This window comes from Cryptotermes secundus, unplaced genomic scaffold, assembly GCF_002891405.2.
Source record: "Cryptotermes secundus unplaced genomic scaffold, Csec_1.0 scaffold400, whole genome shotgun sequence".
Classification (NCBI taxonomy): Eukaryota; Metazoa; Arthropoda; class Insecta; order Blattodea; family Kalotermitidae; genus Cryptotermes; species Cryptotermes secundus.
In genome coordinates, this window is record NW_019723908.1 from 2,849,063 (window position 1) to 2,871,552 (window position 22,490).

The following is a 22,490-nucleotide window of genomic DNA, read 5'->3' on the forward strand; positions in this document are numbered from 1 at the left end:
TTTGGATGGTTATGGAGTTATGACTGTTTTAAACTCAGAATGGAAGGTAACAGTTACTGACAATAAACGGAACAAAATAATAAACCAGCATAATACATGATACATTTAAAGTATGAATGTAAAGTTAACTTCGTGAAATTACCTTTAATTTGAATTTATTGGTGCTTAAAGCTGATTTTCGAAAATGCCACCACTGGCTGCAACACAGGCCGTCACTTGGTTGTGAACTGCACCTGACATACCAACCCACCACGCCTTAGGTAGCTCTCAAGTGTTGAGATAACGAGAATGCTCTGTCTGTAGCTGGCTAAAAATAGTGACCCGCCAGCTGACAGACGCGGTTCACACAAGGGCGTGTACGGGAATGAAAAAACGGTCATAACTCCATAACCGTCCAAAATCGGACACATGTTTATATGAACTTTTTTGATCACAAAGACCTAGGAAGTCACCTCCTGCAGTTATGCCCTAAAGTCGTGAAACACTCTGTATAAGAGGCAAGTCAGATAAGGACAGAGGCATTCATAATTCATTTGTAATTCAGAAGTGAGTCAGTCATAAATCAGAAGTCATTCTGAACCAAGTCAGTCACATTAGAAGACAGAAGCCAGGAGATGACAGGAGAAGACAGTCATCGTTCAAGTCAGTTGTGGTTCAGATCAGAATTGAGCCGAAGGTGTATTGTGAATTATTGTAATTGATTGTGATTAAGAAAGAATGCAAAGAAGGTGTTATTAAATCCAGTCATTTAATCCAAAACCTGTTATTATTAGTCATGCAGCCATATATGCATGACAATATCATCCACAACTGAATTTTCTGTGAGATGACAGAATATGGAAAAGGTATATTGAAGTATTCAGCACCTCATCTGAGCTTCATAATCTGGCCTTGTTTTGCCTCATGGACTTTACAGTATTTTTTAAATGAAAGAATCTCTGTCTCTACAGAAACTGGCCACTTTTACAGCTTTTGGGTGGATAATGCAGCTTGCTAGTTGACAAGAAGTTGACTGAATGTTATGGTCAAATACTTAACACTTTTGCTTCATATTTACGAGCTTCTGGATTCAAATATAGGCTCAAAGGTTGGCTGTTGATAAAGGTTTTGATGGTTCCTGAGTCCCTATAGACAAATAATTTGCAGTAGGCCACTCTTTTTGTTTTTCCAATCCACATTCTTTCCAATTCATTATTCAATAATTATCCTATTATTCAATGCTGTATAATTTGTGTAACTGAAAGTGCCAAGAATAAACAAAGAGACTCCTTTACTAGTAAACCTTTATGTTTACCTGATTGTTGTGATCCATTAAAATTGTGAGGTATATGAAATGATATAGTTCATCATTAGTTTTGCTCTTTGTGGTTTGACACTGCTGAAATAATATTGATAGGTTGTTCAGCTGGTTAGGAAACATTGGTAACAGGATGACTTATGAATGGTATATGGAAGGAAGTGGTCCTGACCTATTTTAAAGTACTGTTCCAGCATTTGGACAGAATGACTGAAATTCCCAGTCAGGATATCCAGTCTCTTGGCCAAGTTTTTGAATGTGGAGCTTTCCAAATAAGAAGCAGGAATGCCAATCACATGACTGCAGTATTTGGTAAAATAATGTTTATAGTGCATCTCTAAGCATTAGTCAGAAGAATTCAAATGGAACACTGTGTTGGAGCATCAGGTTGTTTTTTTTTATTGATTTATGAAAGGTAACATCAGACACAACATCTGTACAGTTGCAATAATGTATACAACTTTGTCATACAACATTTCTCAGCCTTTTTGGCCATCATCATGGTAATATACATAAATTATTGCTGAACTGCTGTATTGGCCAGTGTTTACAGTCTTTGAATTCATAAATGTGGAGTAGTTTTTAGGTGGGTCATATTGTGACATGAGGGCTGAAAGCCAAAATAGTGGAACAAGAAGAGATGGCCATTGCTAGGCAGTGATTCAGTAAACATGCTCCTGCAGCAAGGGTTACACACACAACAATGGAATAGTTGTTGGAAACGATGTTTTCAATGCAGTCCATGCTGAGACTATATAACAAGGGTCAACGGGGCAAGTTAGTTTTTTTTTATTCCTAGTGGGGTGGGACCAAGTCCCTTGTAGTGCGGCCACTTCTGGCCTACTGTACCAGCCCCAGATGATAGGTGAGGGTGATTGTGGAGCAATCAGTAGAATGAAGATTGGCAGGGGAAACTGAAGTACTTGGAGAAAACCTGCCCCAGTGGCACTTTGTCCACCACAAATCGCACTTGACCCCGGCCGCCGCGGTGCGAAGCCAGCGACTAACCACTTGAGCTATGGCGCGGCCTTGGGCAAGTTAGTTGTGACACAGTTGTCAGCTGCTAAGAGCATGAGTATGGAAGCTGAGGAATCAACATTGTTGGGACCTATAGCTGAGAAGACTTACTGTGTCTCATATAGTGTGTGTGAATTAGTGAGACTTTTATAATCGTTTGTGGTTACAAGTTGTAAGTGTTCAGTAAATACAATTTCCAATCCAGATCCCTTGTCTAGTCACTAACATGTGACAGTATTGATTATGTTGACACTGCTGGTAGTGTTGCATTTTGTTAAATGCTGAAGTATTGTTGTTGTGACTTAAAATGTTAAAATATGTGAAAAGTTTTTCCGTGTCGTGCACTGGTGATTCATGTAAAGTATGAGCACGTGGAGGAGATATTCATCAATATTGTTACAGTGGCAGTGTGTTTTTTACATTTAGTAGCATGAAATATGTATATATTTTTGGTGCATTGCCACTGTATATCTCTTGACTTATCTCTTCATTGGCATTTGGTTTTGATGTGGACTGTAAATTGATGCACTTCTTATTTCTGACATGATTTTGAATCTGCATTGGTTTGAGGTGCAACACTGTTTCAGGCCGTACTGAATAAGGTGAACTGATGCACTGCAGCACTGTCTTTGCTTCAACTGTCATGCCACAGTTGATTTGTGGGAACACTTTTATAGCTGTCTTCTCTAAGAGCGCTTAGAGATTCCTTGGACATGAGGTTATGGCAGGGACTATGAACAGTACAGTCTTCTCTGTAGTTTGGAGAGAGCTTGACATTGTGGAGGAGCATGCGGTGCTTCCAATTTCAGGGTCGAGGAGTAAGCCAAGCTAAGATTGCTGCCTGCTTTTTCTGGTCTCTTTCTTGGCTTCTTTTTTTAATTCTCTTAGTGGGTGGTGGACTCCAACTGGGTCCACTCAGCAAGGTGGCCACTGATTGGCCTATTGTAGCCTGCCCTGTGTGATTATGATGATGGAGAATTTTGTGGAATGAAGATTGGCAAGGGAAGCGGAAGTACTCGGAGAAAGCTCGCCCAGTGCCACTTTGTCCACCACAAATCCCACTTGACCAAACTCGGGCCGCCGCTGTGGGCTTACTCAGTGATCCTAATCGTGGAGGCAATATGTTTGTCCAACACGTGGACTTTCTCCAAATATGACATTACAACTCAGAAGATTATACTCCTCGTCTGTAGATTCAATGTCGGAATCATCTGAAGCTGTTCTTCAGGATAAGTAGCAGAAATCAACTTTACAATCTCATGTGCACCAGTATCATGCATGTTTTTCCATGGCACAGTGCCTTGAATCCTAGTCCGTAAGGTCCGTAGTGCCAGTTTTGTCATAACAATTCGCAGCCATAGGTCTAACAAATAACATAGCACTTCACATACAAAATGAATCCTGTTTATGTGCGCCAGAATCAAGTACTTTATTTTTTAATAATATCACAGCTGAAATACTAATTCATTGTGCACATTAAACACAAATTGCTGTAATTCCTAAGTTCCACAAAGTCCTGATTATACCCTGCATTATGGAAGATGTTAAAGGTTTAGTGATGTGTGTTGTGAAGTGAGATATCTCAGTGTTGTTAGCAGCCATGTAGCACATCAGCAAATCATGAATGTCAGGAGTTTAGCAAGATAGTTTTTATGAATGTCTGATTATAAGTAACCAGAGTGAGTATTGGTGTAATGGTGTGTGCGGGTGTGATGGGAAAGCTTCGCATATTCCTAACTATGGCATGGGTGGTCTTCTTCATTCTTTAACTGCTTAACTCCAAGGAAGAAAGCCCTTGTGACTTGTTGGATAGGAGGCTGGGTTGGCCCTAGAGTCAGTCTGGATGTGGTAGTGAAGGAGAAAATGTCCACCCTTTCCAGGAATTGAATCCTGGTGAGTCAGCTAGTCACTGTACTGACTTCTAGATGAACAGTCTGGTGTAGTTCTGAAAGATGATTAAAAAGAAGTAAAGTTGTCCCAATGCCTAATAAATGAAGCATTATGCCATGAAGATATATGGGGGAGTGGAGGTATAGCTGCACCATTCTTGACCTTGGCACTAGATGGAGGTGCGTAGTCAGCTTCACATCTCAACTGTTTTATCCCCTTGGAAAAGAACGCCCCATATGCTTTGGATGGGAGGCTGAATGGGCCCTAGAGCTGGTTTGGATGCTTCAGAGAAGAGAAAAATTTTGCTCTTGATAGGAATTCAACCTCGGCCATCCAGCCTATAGCCTGTTTCTATTCCCACTGAGTTATCCTGACTCCTGGTAGAACACACAATCATTGAGTAGTTTCACAGCTTCAGTATATGTTGTGTGCAGGCAGTACCTGGTGTTCATGAAGCTGCGACAGACTGCGTGTGTGCTCTGCTGCAGTGTTTAGAAGACAACAATAACCAACATGCTCTTGAGTTGCAGCTGTTCTCTGGAGTTGTATCTTTGGAAGAAGGGTTCCATCTCTCTGTTGCTCATGAAGACCAAGAGAAGTGAGTTGAATTATTGTATTATATATTATTAGCTATTTGATGAGTGAGGTTTCCTCTCATTTGTCAACCCAGAGAAATTTTTCATCACATTTTTACCATCTGAACAAATATAGAATCACATTGTAGTCTTCTAGGTAATGGCACAGTGTTGTAGACTGTTAGGTGGTTGCTACCAGTGTTTCAGAGGAATATCTGTCTCTAGCTTCAGACTCTACCCTGAAGATGGAGGCATTTTATTCCTCCAAAATGTTGATGTCCACATATGCAACTGCAGCATGGTGTCATCACCAAAAAGACTACAGTGTCAGTTCTCACCCTCATGAAAGCCTCAAGTTCTAATAAATATAAATTAATTTCACAATGCATCATTTAGATCATGGAATTTGACATGAGTAATAAGTTCTTACCATTTCTTTTATTCTGCCATGGCTGTAGCAGTTAAACTAACAGAGATATCAGATTTTGTTTACTTACAAACTGGAAAACTGAAAGAGTTAGTAATATGAAATTAATGTCATTGGATATCAGATATAACAGCACACTACAGATGTTCGAAAACAAACCATTGTCATACGGGTCAAGGGAAAGTTAGAAGAATATTTGTAAGTGCAAGTATCTTACATCCATTTGTTAATTGGGTTTATTTTCCTGATATACTGTTTATATTAGAACAAGCTCCAAATCAGCATCTAAGTATATCTGTTTTATTTCCTTGTGCTGATTACATGTTGTTAAAACTCTTGACATATTTCGGTCATACAAGACCATCTTCAGGGGGTACACCCCCTGTGGTATGTAGACCCGTTGCTAGGCAACAGCTGCAGAACAAGCAAGTATGCAACAGCCGTTGCTAAATAATGGCTCCACAAACCAGCATGTTTCCATGGCAACAAGAGAATACAGCAGTAATGGAATTGATGTTTTCTACGTGGTCCATGCCAAGATGTCATAAGCAGGACCAGTTAGCAGTTACAGTTAGTTCGAGAACTGATGGGGTTCAGTTCTGGTGAGCTTTTGCTGCTAAAAGCTGGTAGCTGAGGCCAGGAACAGTTCAGGAACCCAGAAGGAGGAACACCTTCACTGTGGGAAGCCGCGGAGAAGCAAAAGCATGAAGGCATGACTGTGGACACTAGAGTTTTTTTATTTGTGTGCGTGCATGTGTCTTAAAATATCTGCATCACAAATTTCTTACAAAAGGCGAAGAATGCTGATATTAGGTTAAAATTTATATATAGGCTTGGTTTGGCAGATGTTTTCCAAGAAACGGTTTCAGCTGCTGCTAATTTTTTTTGCTTGTCAGTAATGGTATTCTAACCTCTCGCTGTCAGGAGAACTGTGTTCATTATGCAAATTTCAGTCAGTTTTTGATCATGCAAACAGGATGTTTCATCGCTAACACACCCATTGTGAATAAATGTCAGTTGACAGAAGTCTGGTTGAGATGTGGAAGAACACAGGAAAAGTTGTTTTATGTTTAAAAACTGAAAATATTTTGTGTTCATCAGATAACATATTTCAACTAAAAATGGCGAATGTAAGCATTTCTGTATTATATTTATGACATTAAATTTTGAAAAGAAAAAGAAGCACTGCAGAAATTTGAAGTTTTGAAAGACCTTAACATACTTTCCTGATCAAAGACGATTTTTTTTTGACAGTGTGTCTTTCAGCTTGTCTGTAAGATACAGAAAAACCATTCTCCTGTATCAAAAAATAGATTTTATATTAAGTTGTTTTCTGTGTGTATGTTTTCTAGGCTGCGCCATAGCTAAAGCAGTTAGTCTCTGGCTTCCCACCGCGGTGGCCCAGGTTCGATCCCGGGGTCTGATCAAGTGGGATTTGTGGTGAACAAAGTGGCACTGGGGCAGGTTTCCTCTGAGTACTACAGTTTCCCCTGCCAATCTTCATTCCACCAACTGCTCCACAATCACCCTCACCTATCATCTGGGGCTGGAACAATAGGCCAGAAGTGGCCACAGTACAAGGGACTTAGTCCCACCCCACTAGCAATAAAAAAAAGTGTTTTCTACCAAATAGCTTTGTCGTTTCAAGCAGGTATTACTTATGTTGTATGTTAAATTATACAAGTTTGTTCACTGTCTTTTACATTATAAATTCCTTTGTTGATACATAGAAATACTGATTTAAAATTAAAATTTAAGCTTTAATTAGAATTGATATTGGACTTGATATTTGATATTATAACATTTGAATTCTTCCTGCTTTAGAGCGATTTGCTGGTGGTCAGATCAGTTTATTATCTAAGCTCCGTACAGACAGCATGTAAAATCATAAATGCCCAGGCACTAATAGGAAAGGGGGTGCAAAATCCTCACAAAGCCACAGAGCATGTTTACCAGTCCATCTTGAGAACTTAATAGTCAAGACATTCCTTGTCTTTTAAGGAACTCAAAGGCTAATCCACTCTGCAATCACATTTTTTTTTAATTCCATTTTTTATATTCTCTTTCCATCCACACTTTGCTCTCATCTCTTCAGGTTTTCTCACAAAAATTTTGTAAACATCTCTTATTTCCCAGTGTGGTCTACATGTCTTGCCCATGTTATTCTCCTTTATTTGAAAATCTTAACGATACCTCCTGATATTCTCTCAGCATCCTGTTCTCGGACATTCTCAGTCTGTTCTTACCCATATATGAGAGATGAAGTTCTGCAGCCATACAAAACAAAAAGTAAAATTATAGTTTTGTATTTTTCTTTGTTATAGATCCATGAATTATTGTCGTATCTTCACAGAGCTGGCAGAAACATTTTTAGAGAAGATTGTAAGTGAAGATAGCAGTAATAAACCTCATTTTGCAGTCAAAATATTAGATTTGGTGCTAACATGTGTAGGACATCATGATTATGAGGTAAGCATGAATTGAACTTAATCTTTAGCATATAACTTTTTAATCCCACATGGCAGTGGCAGTTTTAACGCTGTGTTTTGAAGTAAATATTATATCAAATGATAAAGTAGGACCCTGGAGACACTGTTATGTTTCACAGACACTTAGAGCTTGAAAGGGATTGCAGTCAGTAGTTGAACCCACATTTTAAACACTTACCAAGTTGGTTGTGCCACAGGTTACATGAACTTTGTTCAAATACCATCATTTTGTGCGGATCTAATCAGAACTTCAAATTGCAAAGAAATTTCAGTATTCATTAATAATTCTGCTGCTCATATATTGTGACTTGTCATACAATTCCAGTCATGCAGTGTAAGCAATATATCATACATGATTAATAATTGGTGTGCCTCGGTTCAAATGATCACTTGTGCCACATGTGAACACTATGTAAGGCAAAATGGAAGGAAGGCCATGAAGACCTTGTATATAACTGGCAGAAAAAAAATGTTTTTGTAACATGGGTTTAGTATGTGTAAGAGTAGATCCATTGGTGTAGCTGCAGGGGTTACCTCACTGTTGGAGTATGAAACTGCATTATTGCCAGATGGTCAGCTTAAAGTCCCTCCCTGAATTTTTCCACCCTTAAAAATTCCACGACCTCTGCCGGGTTTGAACTCGCGTACCTTGAGTCATGAGGTGGGAACGTTACCCCTAGACTATGGAGGCCTCTCAGCCCTGCATAAGTGTGTGACATTTATTATATCTTCCAAGGACTGACGAATGTTTTTTTTGGGCAATTTATTATGAAGAGTTGTGAGTATTTCTGTTTGGGTATTCACTATGGAGATGTTCTAATGTATTTATGTTTTAATGATATTTATTATGAGGATTTTTGTTTGTTGTAAATTGATTATATGATATTAAAATGCTATGTAATTGTCAGGTTGCTGAAATCACATTTAATCTATGGTATCGTCTCTCAGAAGAAGTCTATCAGAAGAACAGTGATGTGCTCACAGCATTATTTAAACCATATGTGGAGAGGCTAATAGAAGCACTTTGTCGGCATTGTCAAATGGAACCAGATCATGTAAGTTAATTTTGGGCAAGATGATTAGCTTTATTTCCAGTTGTTATATTTATGAACAAAATGCTAAATAACTTTGTATAAATTTAATGTTTTATAATAAAAGGAAGCATAAAATATGTAGAATTTTAGGTTCTCATGGCAGTGGTTATGAAGAGTTCTATCTTATGTAGTCTACTGAAAGTCATCCAATGTTTCGAGGAACATGTTGCTTCCACCTTCCTCCAAAATGTCTGTGACTTCAACAGACTGCATGGCCTTATATCCTAGAAGACAGAATTTATTGAGTTTAAAGCATTTCCATTTCCATGTATCTGAGTTCCTATTCTGTCTTGTCTTATTAACAGTTTTTTTAACAAATTGGCAAAGTTTTAGGAAGTTCAGTGTGAAGGCCACCTCTTGTCACACATGCTTTGTGAATAGCAGGTGTTTATTAGTACGGTGTATTAGACAAATGTCAGTAGCTGCTGTGATGCATTGTTGTCAGAGGAATTGATTTAAATTGTATAGGTAGATAACATGGTTTTGTAAACTCCCATCAGGAGCTTTCTGTCCCTCTTCATATCCATTTCCCATAAAAATCAATTCCAGATCAGAAATATATTTATATTAGTATTGTCTTAGTTCTCAGACACTTGACATCAACTGACTGACTAATACACATGTTTTAGAATATCTTTGTGTTTTATAATATCATGTCATGTATTTGTCTTGTCCTGTCCATATGTAAAACTAACGTGGCTGGTTGATATATTCATGAGTTTATAAGATGAATTTTGTCCTTTATTTACTTTGGCAAGATATTTAGAAGGTTTAATTATAAATGATCTTTAATATAACACTTCATGGATGTGCACCACTGAAAAGGACACCTAAAGTAACCCAAGTGATGCTATAGTCTCAGTATTGAAAACATTGTTAAATAACCAACTTAAAAAAATTAAAATATGCTTAAAGCATCGTCAAATGCAGTATCCATACTCTTCAAATATATAATTTATATAAGGAGAAAATACTGTGAAATAGAAATGGATGTATGCACACGTGTGCATCGTAACAAATCCAGCACATCAGAGGACTCGGAAGTACAGTGAGACTTCCAAAAAGTGAAAAGTGCAATCAATATAATAAAATTGAACTTTAATTCATGCACTTTTAACCAATAATATAATTAAACTAGTTAAAATGAACTTGACGCAGTGATGAGCGTAAGTAGGAAGTGACTGAATAACAAGTGAAAGTGAAAGCATAACAAGTGACCTGAATTGAAATTCAATTCACAAATTTTAAATTTTAACTTTTGACATTTAGAATAATATTTTAACTTGTGTTTTGTGAGAGGAGCTTGATGTATTATTGAGTGTGAGCCTGAATAAGATACAGGATCGAATAAGTGAGAAGATGAATGTGATTGCGTATAATTATATGGCTGTGTTTGTACACCTGAGGATGACCTCTTGAGGTCGAAACATGTAGTGTAATAATAATAAAAATATGTTGTGTGGTCGGTAAAATTGACTCTAATATTGATAAAATTGATCTTTGCAAAATGCTTATGTTATATACTCCAGGCAAACACTGTGTTTGCCAGACTTAACTCTTTCTGAGTTATATACAATATTATGGACTTGAGGTTCTATGACCAATGTACCTGCACACCTCTCTGTGTTATGATATATTTTACAATCATTCATTTCACTTGCTCCTGTTTTAGTTCATGTCAGTAATCCTGGTTGGTAGGAATAACCTTTTACCGTGCTTGACTGATATAAGTGAAAAAATAAAGAAATAAAAAAGAAAATCCAAAATTTGGGCTGAAAGGAATGAATAGAGCATAGGAATTCTGGTAAAGCTGTGCAACATGGGAAGCATTAGGAGCCAGTAGGAAATTGTAGGAGTGTGGAAAACTTTGATGCTATAGCATGATTTCTAAAGTGGAGGAAGCTGACTGTAAACTTACTGTGAATGTCATGACTAAGAATACTGTGTAACTTGATGGTTATATGGTTGTAACAGGAAGGCTTGCTAGAAGATGGTGATGATTTTGCTGACTTCCGCATGAAAGTTTCGGAGCTTATCAAGGATGTAGTGTTCATTGTTGGGTCATCCAATTGCTTCAGACAGATGTTTATAAGCTTGCAAGGCACTGGAGTTACTTGGGATTCAAGTGAAGCAGCCTTGTTCATCATGCAAGCTGTAGCCAAAAACATTCTGCCGTAAGTTTAGTTTTATGTAATTTTAGATTTAATGTCTCATAACAAGGTTTAGTACTGCTAGTGTATCAAACTACAGTTAAAAATTTTGTGGTCACAGTGTTCATTGACATTATTATTCTGTATGTAAAATAAGACTCATCTTTGTTTTCGCTTTGTTAAGTTGTTATAGTCAATCTGCTAAGTGACCATTAATTCACTGATATTCAGTGAAAAGGTGAATGCTGAAATAATCTGTACTATGTTTCTTTCTTTCTTTCTTTTTTTTCTCTCCCTTTTTCAGTGAAGAGAATGATGTTGTGCCAAAGGTTGTGGAAGCCATTCTCAACTTGCCTGAAAATACTCATGTGGCTGTGAGGCATACATCAGTGCTTCTGCTAGGGGAGCTGTGTGAGTGGATAGAACGACATCCACAGTCACTTGGTAAATTAATGTTACATAACTGATAATGCAATTTAGATGCAGTAGAAGCTGTTTAAAATGGAATTTGTATTAAACGAAGACTGTTCTTCGTCACAGAATTCTCTTAGTTCCAAATAACAAGTCCAATATGAAGTATCCTTAATAAATGGAAACTGTTTAATTTAAAAATAGAGGTGAAAATCAAGAATTTAACAGTTCAGTATGCTTGAATACATCCTGGTTCCTGTCAATATAATTTATCTGAGAAGGTATATTGCTGTAGTAAATGGAAAAGTGGTTGAACTCAGTACTGGACAAAAAAATGTGCTGAGTGCATTTATAGAGTGCTGTAAAAAGCAGGAAGAAAGGAAAAGAAAAAAAAGACAGAAAAGAAAACTGAAAATGTATCATATTCAGTAGTAGTGTAGTTTGCTTGTGTAGTATGAATTTCTGTCTTATATTTTGCACCATAAGTACATGAAGTGTGTATTGTCAAGGTTTCTTGATATTTTATTATTATTAGGTTATACTAAATTTGCCCTTTTTTAAGCGATCTTCTGGATGCTGTATACCAGGCTATTGATCTGCCTCTATAATTGATCAGATCACAGTTTCTTATGTAATATGTATTATTTCTAGTAAGAGGTTTATGTTGTAAAATTCCTTTTGGTAATCTCTTTAAATCCAATCTGTGTTTTGACAGTTATTTTTATGCTGTACTTGTTTAATTTTCATTCTTTCTGTGAGACTGCGAGATGATGCAGATGTGTTCATATCATGATTCTTCATATTCGTGTTTTGTCTCTTCATGTTCATAAACTGTAATTCATGTTTTACTTATAGATGATGTCTGTATATTTTGGATTTCTGAAAAATGGTTCATCATACAAAAATGGGCGACATAAGAACATAACTAACTCCATGAAGCAGAATCCTTCTTGATAATCTGATAGTTACTCTGCTGGCCAGAAAATTCTCTTTTATGGAAACCTGAAGTTTCCTTATCATGTTTACAAAAGCCACTGTCAGAACCTATTTATATTAGAATATGTGAACATGAAAGTGAGGCTTATCATGTTTGGTATGTATGTACTCCACTACTCAGTTTTGAACCAGTATGTGAATATTGATGATGAAGGGTGCTCTAAAGTAGATCAAAGTAGGTGGGCTGATTACAGTGGATGTGGAGCCAAGTGACTGGGGGGTGATTCGACAGTGTAAGATGCGAGAGTTATCTCAACTCTGAGGAACAGAAGCAGGGATGCCAAGAGATACCTGAATTAACTATCATCTATGTAAGAAAAGCTCTTATCATGGAATCAGTTTATGAAAAATTTCATGGCATTTGTTGCCAACCCATTTTCATATTTTTGACTACTGTTCCATGAACATATCCATAGACATGATCATGCAAACTACTGAGTTGAAATAACATTGAGAATATGGGAAGCTTCACCATCATGTCCCTTAAAGTAGTGGTTCTCAACCTATGTCAGACCGCATCCCGATAAATTCTTTTTTCTCTATGAGACCAGGGCCTGGAATGATTGATGTCAAGGCCCAGTACCGGGACACAGCCCGGTGATTAAAAAGAAACTGCCATTATGTCATGTTTCTTAAGGCCATCAATAACTTTTACCTATCATTTCAGCTTCCACATAAGCCGATATGAAGCACTAGATATAAACTGTATTGTCTAACTGAAAGTTTGTGGTTTATTTTCAGAACCTGTTTTAAATTTCTTGCTGTACTGCTTACAACAGCCCCACCAAGCATCTGCAGCTGCAGGTTCTCTACAGAGCATCTGCAGTGCCTGTAGGGATCATATGGGGATTCACTTCACTGGTCTTGTGCAGATAATCCAGTCTTTGGATACATTCAGTATCTCCAATGAAGCAGCAATAGGCCTTTTAAAAGGTAAGAATTGCAATATTTATATCTTTTCTGTGGGTATGGTGACAACTGTCTTAATTCCTCATGGAGTATAGTTACTTGTATTAGAGCTGAAGCATGTTAGTCTTAGCTGTGATAAAACTCTGTGGTTTTAGTCCGCAAGCGAACTATACTGACAGAGTGACCGCCGCTTATCGGCAAAGTTAGTGCCAACTTTAGCAGATAGAGGGTATCATCTGATCAGCGGAAGGAATCCACACAGCTGTTAATCTCGATTTTCTAGACTGAAGCCGCTATTTCCTTGAAATAGCTCCTCAGTTATCCCCATGAGGCTGAGTGGACCCTGTTCCAGACCCACTACTTAGAAAATCTGGTAGCTCCAGGAATCAAACCCAGAACTCAGACCACTAGAACACAGAGTTGTTAACTGGTGATTCTGCTCTGCACAATTTGATATAAACTTCATGGCGTTTTGAGCCGTATGTCCCTTGACCATGCGGGTCGGGAACCCAGTTCCCTTACCCAGTTNTTGTCCTCCAAGGATATCCTCACTACATAGATCTGAGACAGTAAAGTGCTGATCTGTGTTTGGATCCGTAGTCTGAATAAAAACTGTGATGATAAAAAAACCAAAAATTCCCAGAGTGCTAAATTTTGAGGTGGAAGTTTTGAAAACTTTGATGTATTTATCAGTGATTGGCTGCTGAAACAAAGTTTTTTCACTACAACTATATAATCACCTGAGATCAGATAGTTTATATAGCTGTAGTTGTTTTGACATAGATTGTTGAGTGATTGAGGTTAGCTTTTTCTAATGGACCCAAGAGAGTAGGTGTTTCCCACCCCCTCACTTCAGGGTGGAGACAGATCCAGCTTCCAAAACATGTTCTTCAGAATCCTGGATGATGGACAAAGTCCAGAAACCCAGTAATCGTGAGTGTTGTATGCCATTGTCATAACGTTTGGAACCTCTGTACTACCCATATGAAACAAAACAGTACAGCATCTCTTCAAGGAATTCATCCTATTTTGTGTGTGTGTGTGTGTGTGTGTATATATAAATATATATAAAACTGTCAACACAACAAATAAGTAATCAACTCATCACCACATTTGTGTCAATTGAGTTTATTAACAATGTTAAAATTACACAACATGTTTGGGCTCACTTGGAGCTGTCATCAGGTGATACACTATTTAAAGCTATAAAATATTGACCTGTGCAAATAACGATATAAATTAAATTTAATTATTTTATGAATAATGTTATAACATAATTTGTAATATGGATCTATACTAATTATAATTGGGGGAACACGGTAGCGTAGTTGGTTGAGGGGCTATGCTACAAGCTGGAAGGTCATGGGTTCAAGTCCTGTTGCAGTCATTGGTCTTGCTAAGGTCTTGGGGTTCACTCAGAAATGAGTACCAGGAATTAATTAAATAATTTTCCTGGGGAGTAAAGCGAGGGCAGCACGTAAGGCTGACAACCTTACTGACATCTTTGAGCAGATTGTCTAGATCAGTGTTCCGCAACCTTTTTCTACTCGCGGCACACAATGAAGTATCCATGGCTCAACACGGCACACCAAAATGTTATTCCCCTCAAAAACACATGATATCAGACAATTAATATAAATACGTAAAGTGATAAACTTATTTCTATAATAGTATTATATTGTTATTTTCTTATCATTAAACAGAAATCGACTCATGCATTTATTAACAATTAATGAACTTTAATTCGCTGTAGATTGTAGAAAATACGCCTCTATTACTATTAAAGTAAATACAGTAATTCTACTCATGCCTTCAATGTGATACTTACGCTTGCGTAGCTGTGTACAGGTGACTGATTCATGGTGGAATCGTTGACAACGCAAGTCTCATTTCTTCATCAATGGATCTGAGCTGCTCCCTCTTTGATGTCTTAATTTCAGTTAAACTTCGAGAAGCCCAGTTTACACAAATATATAGTTGAAAATGGCAATAACATTAACTGCCATCTCGGAGATAGCCAGGTATTCATTCCTTATTGTCAACCGAAACGTATCCAAAGGCACTTCGAGAAGTTTAATTTCAATGTTCTGTCTGCTTTTAAATCTGCGAGTTCCTCTTGTACGTATACTAATCAGAAGATGTTCTGAATTCGCAACGAATGGATCATGAACCTAGTTAAAATCTCATACACTCTCTCCAAAATACTTATTGAATTTCTGCTGCAGCATTTCTAAATGTTCTTTAATTGTGTCCATCACCACTTTATTGCCATCAGCAAGTGGCCATACAGTCGGGAAAATCTCAACAGACCCATCTGTAATTGTCTGTATCCACAAATTGAGCTTATTTACAATTCCTTGTATCTTAGCCATATTAGAATATTAAGTTAGAATATTTTCGTTCCTACCTTGCATCTTTCTGTTCAGCTCATTCAAGTGTACGAAAATATTGGAACCTTATGCCAACTTACATGCCCATACATCATCCGTAAATAAATCCGCGTACTCATGTCCCTCAACAGTAAAAAATGCACGTACCTCCTCATTAAGTTCAAATATTCGCGTTAACACTTTTCCTCATGATAACCACCATACTTCTGTATGTAGCAGGAGTGTAGTGTGTTCTGATTCTATTGCCTGACACAAAACGGAAAAAAGCAGCGAATTTAGGGGCCATGATTTGATGAGGCTCACGACTTTTACTACTTCGTCCAGCACAACTTTCAGAGAAGATGGCAAAGACTTAGCAACAGTGGCTTCGCAGTGAATGAGACAATGATCGCATCGTATGTTAGGATTTACGTTGCGTACATTAGCTACAAATCCTTAAACACGGCCTGTCATAGAAGCGGCTCCGTCTGTACAAACACTAACGCGATCCTTTCATTTTAACCCATCATGTAACACATATTCATTAGTGACACGAATTACTTCTTCACCGGTGGTTCACTCGGGAAGTTCTTTGCAAAAAAAGAAATTTGTTGCAATTACATATCCATCATTGTATCGAATGTAAGCAAGAAGTTGTGCGTGGCCGCTAATATCGGTTGACTCATCGATCTGAAGCGAGAACTTCTGACTGCTGTTGAATTTCTCCTTCATAAAGGCTTCAGTTTCACTGGAAATGTCAATAAAAGAAAGGGAAACCCTTGCTAATCCCTGCAGTTTTAGGGAAAAGCACGCACACAGAACATGTGGCAAGTATATCAAAGAAGCTGCATAGATGCGAGAAAAATAAAAATAAATCAGCAATGAAAACTATGATATAACAACAACTGTGAGTAAATAATTTACATTTAATTTCTTAGACTACAGCATTACTGTACACAAAAAATCATGGCATGTAATAAGAATAAGCAACAATCATTATCTTATTTAATCAGTGCAGTGGCTGAGAATAAAGTGCAAGCATATGAAACACGGTAACTGGGATAAAACGAAAAGAATAAAATTCGACAATTAATTTCTTACAGTAGGTAAATGTTCGCGTCACACCTTTCACCTTGTGACGGCGCACCAGTGTGCCGCGGCACACCGGTTGTGGAACACTGGTCTAGATAATGTGGGACCCTCAACGTCTCACAACCCTATGGGCCTTCATGGCCTCTTACAGGGATAGCTTTACTTTACTTACTTTTACTATTATAATTACAATTCAGTATTTTATAGCTTTAAATAGTGTATCGCCTGATGATGGCTCCAAGTGAGCTGAAATATGTCACGTAATTTTAACATAGTTAATAAACTCAACTGACACAAATGTGGTGATGAGTTGATTTCTTATTTGTTGTGCTGATGGTTGTGTGTGTGCATACACATACAGCATTTGATTCTCACATTATCTTCGTGCAATCCAAATGTTTCCACTAAATTTTGAATAATTAAAAAAAAATGTGAATTCGCTTGGTGGGTTGTGTAGTCCAACTGTCCACTCGGCATGGCAACCACTGATTGGCCTATTATAGCCTGCCCTGGGTGATTATGATGATGGAGAATTTGGTGGAATGAAGATTGGCAGGGGAAACCGAAGTACTCGGAGAAAACCAGCCCCAGCACCACTTTGTCCACCACAAATCCCACTTGACCAGACCCAGGATCGAACCCGGGCCACTGCGGTGGGAAGCCAGTGACTAATCGCTTGAGCTATGGCACAACCAAATTTTGAATAAATTAATAAATAAATATAAATAGATAATAATTATCTAATCATATCATTAAAATTATATTTATTTTATTTTCTTTTGAGTTCTAGTGTATCTGTCTTCTTTTCTAAGTTTATATGTGATATACAGCTGAATTTGAGATATGGTTATGTCTTGTTCCAGGTGTTTCTGTTATCTTGGGTCAAATGCCCCCAGATCAGATTCAGCGTGCAATGAAAGAGATTTGTTGGATTCAAATAAGCCCTTTGTGCCAGCTTGTAGAAGTGAGTTAAACCCTGCTCTGTCATTTCTTTTATAGCCTGTAAAAGAATTTCTTTGTTGTTCCTGTTGTTTATGTACCCACCAAAAAAGTAACACAATTGTTATATGGTATTTGTAAATTATTTGTGTGCCAGTAAAGTTACACAGAACCTTCTTTTCTTGATAAGTTGTTATTTTTTCTAAACAGAATTTTTCATACTTTGATGTTGTATAAGCATATAATGGTTGTATTTAGGATGAAAATTTTGTATAAACCTATTTATTCACATCTATTACAGGTTTATGATTTGTAAATTACAGTGTCATTATGAACAGTAACATGCAGTTCATTGAAATAGTGTTGACTAACCAACTCACTAGCTCTCTGATACAGGACCTTCCTTAGAAATGCTCTTATTCAGTTGCTGAAAAATTGCCATGCTCCTATAGAACCCAGATGTTCATCATTATGTTCACAAAAACCGTGTTTTGAGGCAGTTCAGATCATTTCATACATTCACACACTATTTTTACAAAACCCATTTTTTAAAACACTTCCATCTGGTTCGAGGTCTCACAGTTTATATCTTTCTTTCATCTTTCCATTCAGAATTTTGTATATATTTTTAATTTTCTCTGGTAATGTTGCATGCCTCACTCATCTCATCCTACTTGATGTAATCAACCTAATGGTGTTAGATGATGAGTACTAATTATGAAGCTCCATGTTACGTAATTTTCTCCAGTCTTTTTCTACTCTAGCTTTCCTGAGATAAGGGTTGAAAACTCCCAACGTGTTCATTATTGAAGAAAGTAGTCTTCTGGTATTTGGCACCGCGTATATGTAGAAGGAAAAATATAAGAAATCCGCAGGCGAAGAGACCGTGAGAACCGGTACCTTCTACCCTGAAGATGGAGGCGATACGTTCCTCCGAAACGTCGGTTAACACCACATATACATGGTGCCAAATCCCAGAAGACTGCTTTCTTCATAGGCACCACCGTGAAAACCTCAAATCTTACATATTGTTCATTATTCATTTTCACATGAAATTTCTTTGCATGTAGTTAATTTTTTTGTCACCTTTAGTAACATATATTCTTCTGTTTCATAGAATGATGTGAAGACTGAAAGAGGAACAAAGACAGATCCTGCACTGTGGTTGGACAGGCTAGCAGCTGTATTTAGGCATACAAATCCTCATGTGGAGAACGGAGCTGTTCATCCATGCCAGAGTGTTATTACAGAGGTATCCAAAATACCACAGTAAAGTAAACTGACTCCATGGGCCTCAGTTCTTGAGTGTCTGATAGTTGCTTCACCAGCCAAATTCTCTCCCTTTTTATGGAACCCAGGGGTTTATTACAATGTTCACAAGAAATCACCACTAGCCCCTGTCTTGAGTGAAGAATCCATCCAAGCCTGAGGCCTTGTGTGTCGTTCTATAACGTGCTTGTTTTATTGCTGCATACCTCACAAGTTGGAGGACCACTCATTTTACACTGTCAGCAACCTGAGGATGCACCATGCCATAGTGTCAAGGTACCTATTGGACAATGATAGTCATTAAGGAGTAATTAAAGTTGTATCATGGTACTTCCTGTGAACTTCAAGACCTTGCAACAATTTAGCCGTTACACTAAATATAGCAGTTAAGAATGTAGCACTCCAGCTTATTAGCTTGGTGTTCCAATGTTAAAATCTTGGCTCAGAGAGTGGCTATCCTGACCGAGAATTTTTGTGATTTTCCTCAGTCCCTCAAAGCAAATAATTCAACCATGATCACTTTCTACCATATCATTTCCTGTTATTTATTTACTACTTATCCTGTCATGCTTTGCAGCAACATCTGAGGACCCATGCTGTTTTATTAAGAGTTGAGCATGTACAGCCTATCATTTCAACCTGCTGCTACATTTTCATTTGTTACATGATCAGTAATGTTTTTTGACCATTGCATGTTTTCGTTCTTTGTTTGTGTAATATGTATGTAATATTTTTTTTTTTTTTGCTCTAGCATTTTATTACTTTAAGACATGACAAATCATATATTATCTTTTTATGTTCATAGATGTAAATTTACATTCTTTGCACTTCAATTATCATCCTCTGGCTATGAAAAGTAGCTCATAGTATAGGCTGTATTATTTTGAGAACTACGTCTTGATCAGTATTTGGCTTTTGAGGTTTGAAGTTCACATTCCACTTAATATTAAAATAGGCTGTGCCATGGCTCAAGCGGTTAGTTGCTGGCTTCCCATCGCGGCGGCCCGGGTTCGATCCTGGGTGTGGTCAGGTGGGATTTGTGGTGGAAAAAGTGGCGCTGTGGCAGGTTTTCTCTGATTACTTCGGTTTCCCCTGCCATTCTTCATTCCTCCAATTGCTCCAGAATCACCCTCACCTATCATCTGGGGCTGGTACAATAGGCCAGAAGTGGCTGCAGTACAAGGAACTTAGTCCCATCCCTCTAGCAATAAAAACAAATAGTATTAAAATTGTGGTCTTCAAGGATGTGACATTGTGCATTTGATAGATGGGCACCAGCATTTTAGAGGAATGTGTTGTCTCCATTGTCAGGGTCAGTATTTGAAATTTGTGTTGCAGATTTTGTTAGTACACTCAACTCTCGATTATCCGGGATAATGGTGGGGATGGAAATCACGATTAATCGAAAACCCGGTTAAGACAAATTTTATTAAATGTAGTACTGTAATACTGTACCTTCATAATACTATAGGACTACCTGTATTTAAATTTATTCAACCTCATTTTTATGTCATCTCATGGGCTATTAATACTTTTTTTACATTACACTGAAGTATGAATTAGTTATTTCAATCACAGTGTTCAACAACATCCAACACTTTTTACGAGTATTCACACTGAACACTTAAAAAATTTTAATATTGTCGTTTGCTTTTTCACGGCATTTTTTATTTACGGATATCCATATGAAGCCTACGTAATATTAGCTTGTCGCTTAATAAACTGTTCTCTTCACTCTCAAGATAGTCTAGTAAAAGTGGCTTCCGTAGTCTAGGGGTAACGTTCCCACCTCATGACTCAAGGTACGCGGGTTCAAACCCCGTGGAGGTCGTGGAATTTTTAAGGGTGGAAAAATTCAGGGAACAAGTCCTCCGGGAGGAACTTTAAGCCGTGGGTCCCGTGTCATAGATTTACGGCACGTAAAAGATCCTCATGTCTCTAGGAGACCTCTGAGCAAAATTAGGCAAAGTTTCCCGCCCAAGTAGTTTCCAATGCCTCTGGTAGATGGGGAAGCATTGGGTACCAGTGCCAGAAGAGGGCCAGCCTCGCTGGCAGAATGGGGCTGATAGCGAGCACCAGTACTGGTAGGGTATGGCGACAGTAGAAATTAAAGGGGGATGTACAATAGACTACTAGTCATGGTGCATGGGGAAGCCCACCCCCTCCAAAAATAATTCAATTCAATTCTTTATTATTAATGTTCCGAGTCAACAGCCGCAAGGCCAATTACAGACACAGCACAGTGCAGATGAATGAATTACATTATAGACAAACTTATTAAAAGTCAAATACAAATTACAGGTAAGTACTTGGAAGAAATAATAATTAATAAAAGTAAAAGTAAACAAACAAATAATTGATAATTATAACAGTAATAATAATTTTCATTATGATAATTAATTATCATTCAATAATAATAATAATAATAGTCTAGTCCAAATAGTCCAAATGATTAAGAGCAGCACCATGTGATATTTTCTTACTAGCAGCACTGACCACCTCTTCCTCATTCTCACTTTCTTCCCGCTCTTCTGGCTGCATCCCCACTGAACTAACAATTTCGTCACTGCTTAACATTTTGAAGCCCGGCTCACACGAGTCACAGTCAAACCACTCTCTTATATTTTCCTCGTTGACTTCTTCACCACCGTGAACTTGGTTAGTCAATTTTGTCAATTCTATGGCTATCTCATTTACACTGAATCCAGTGAATCCATAGATTTCATCATCTTCATTAGCGATGAAATGCATCAGTTTCTTCCATGAATTTTTCAATACAGATGGCTTTACTGTATCCCACGCTGTTGAAATCTCGTATATGGCATCTAACATTGAAAAAGACTTCATCGGTGTACTTTTGTAGCAAATTTGATCTGTAGACTCTCTTCATACTTGAGATAACTCCTTGATCCATTGGTTGGATAAGTGCAGTAACATCAGGAGGAAAATATTTCACAAAAATATTTCCATCATCTGACCTCAGGAGACTTTCGTTAGGATGTGAGGGCGCATTGTCAATGAGGAGCACAGCTTTCTCAGGTAGGCCTTGGGATTTTAGATGGTCATGAACTTGAGGCACAAATTTAAAATCAAACCATTTTTTAAATATCGCTCTATTCATCCAAGCTCCTTTCTGATTAAAATTGTGGATAGGCAGACTTGAAGCTACTGTTCCTTTAAAAGAGCGTGGTCTTTTCGCTTTGCTGATAGCTACTGGTGTTAGTTTGTGTGTTCCTAATGCTGTCAATCTCTCCTTACTGGATTTGTGACCTGGAGCCGGTCTTTCGTTTTGAAATGCCAAAATTCTGGTTGGCAAGCATTTCCAATAAAAACCCGTTTCATCAGCATTATAGATTTGTTCTGGCAGCAGATTTTCACTTTTCACGAAACTATCAAAATTGATGCAAAATTGAACTGATGATGACAAGTCCCCTGACAATTTCTCACCTTGAATACTAATTTCTCATATTCCATGACGCTGCTTGAAACGTGTTAGCCAACTGGAAGAAGCGTCAAAACTTCCTTGTAGTTCACGTACTTCAGAAAAAAATTTCGCTTGTTTAGCA

At 37.7% G+C, this 22,490-nt stretch overlaps 1 protein-coding gene across 2 annotated transcripts in view; it reads left to right on the plus strand.

The window, feature by feature from the left end:
- LOC111862077 (transportin-3) overlaps positions 1–22,490 on the plus strand; it is a 48,673-nt gene that overhangs the window by 7,254 nt on the left and 18,929 nt on the right. For both annotated transcript variants that reach the window (XM_023847166.2, XM_023847165.2), the window contains exons 5-12: positions 4,639–4,802; positions 7,531–7,675; positions 8,604–8,750; positions 10,764–10,963; positions 11,244–11,383; positions 13,088–13,279; positions 17,580–17,680; positions 18,773–18,907. In XM_023847166.2, coding sequence (XP_023702934.1) covers positions 4,639–4,802; positions 7,531–7,675; positions 8,604–8,750; positions 10,764–10,963; positions 11,244–11,383; positions 13,088–13,279; positions 17,580–17,680; positions 18,773–18,907 — 1,224 coding nt within the window. The remainder of the gene's footprint in view (positions 1–4,638; positions 4,803–7,530; positions 7,676–8,603; positions 8,751–10,763; positions 10,964–11,243; positions 11,384–13,087; positions 13,280–17,579; positions 17,681–18,772; positions 18,908–22,490) is intronic.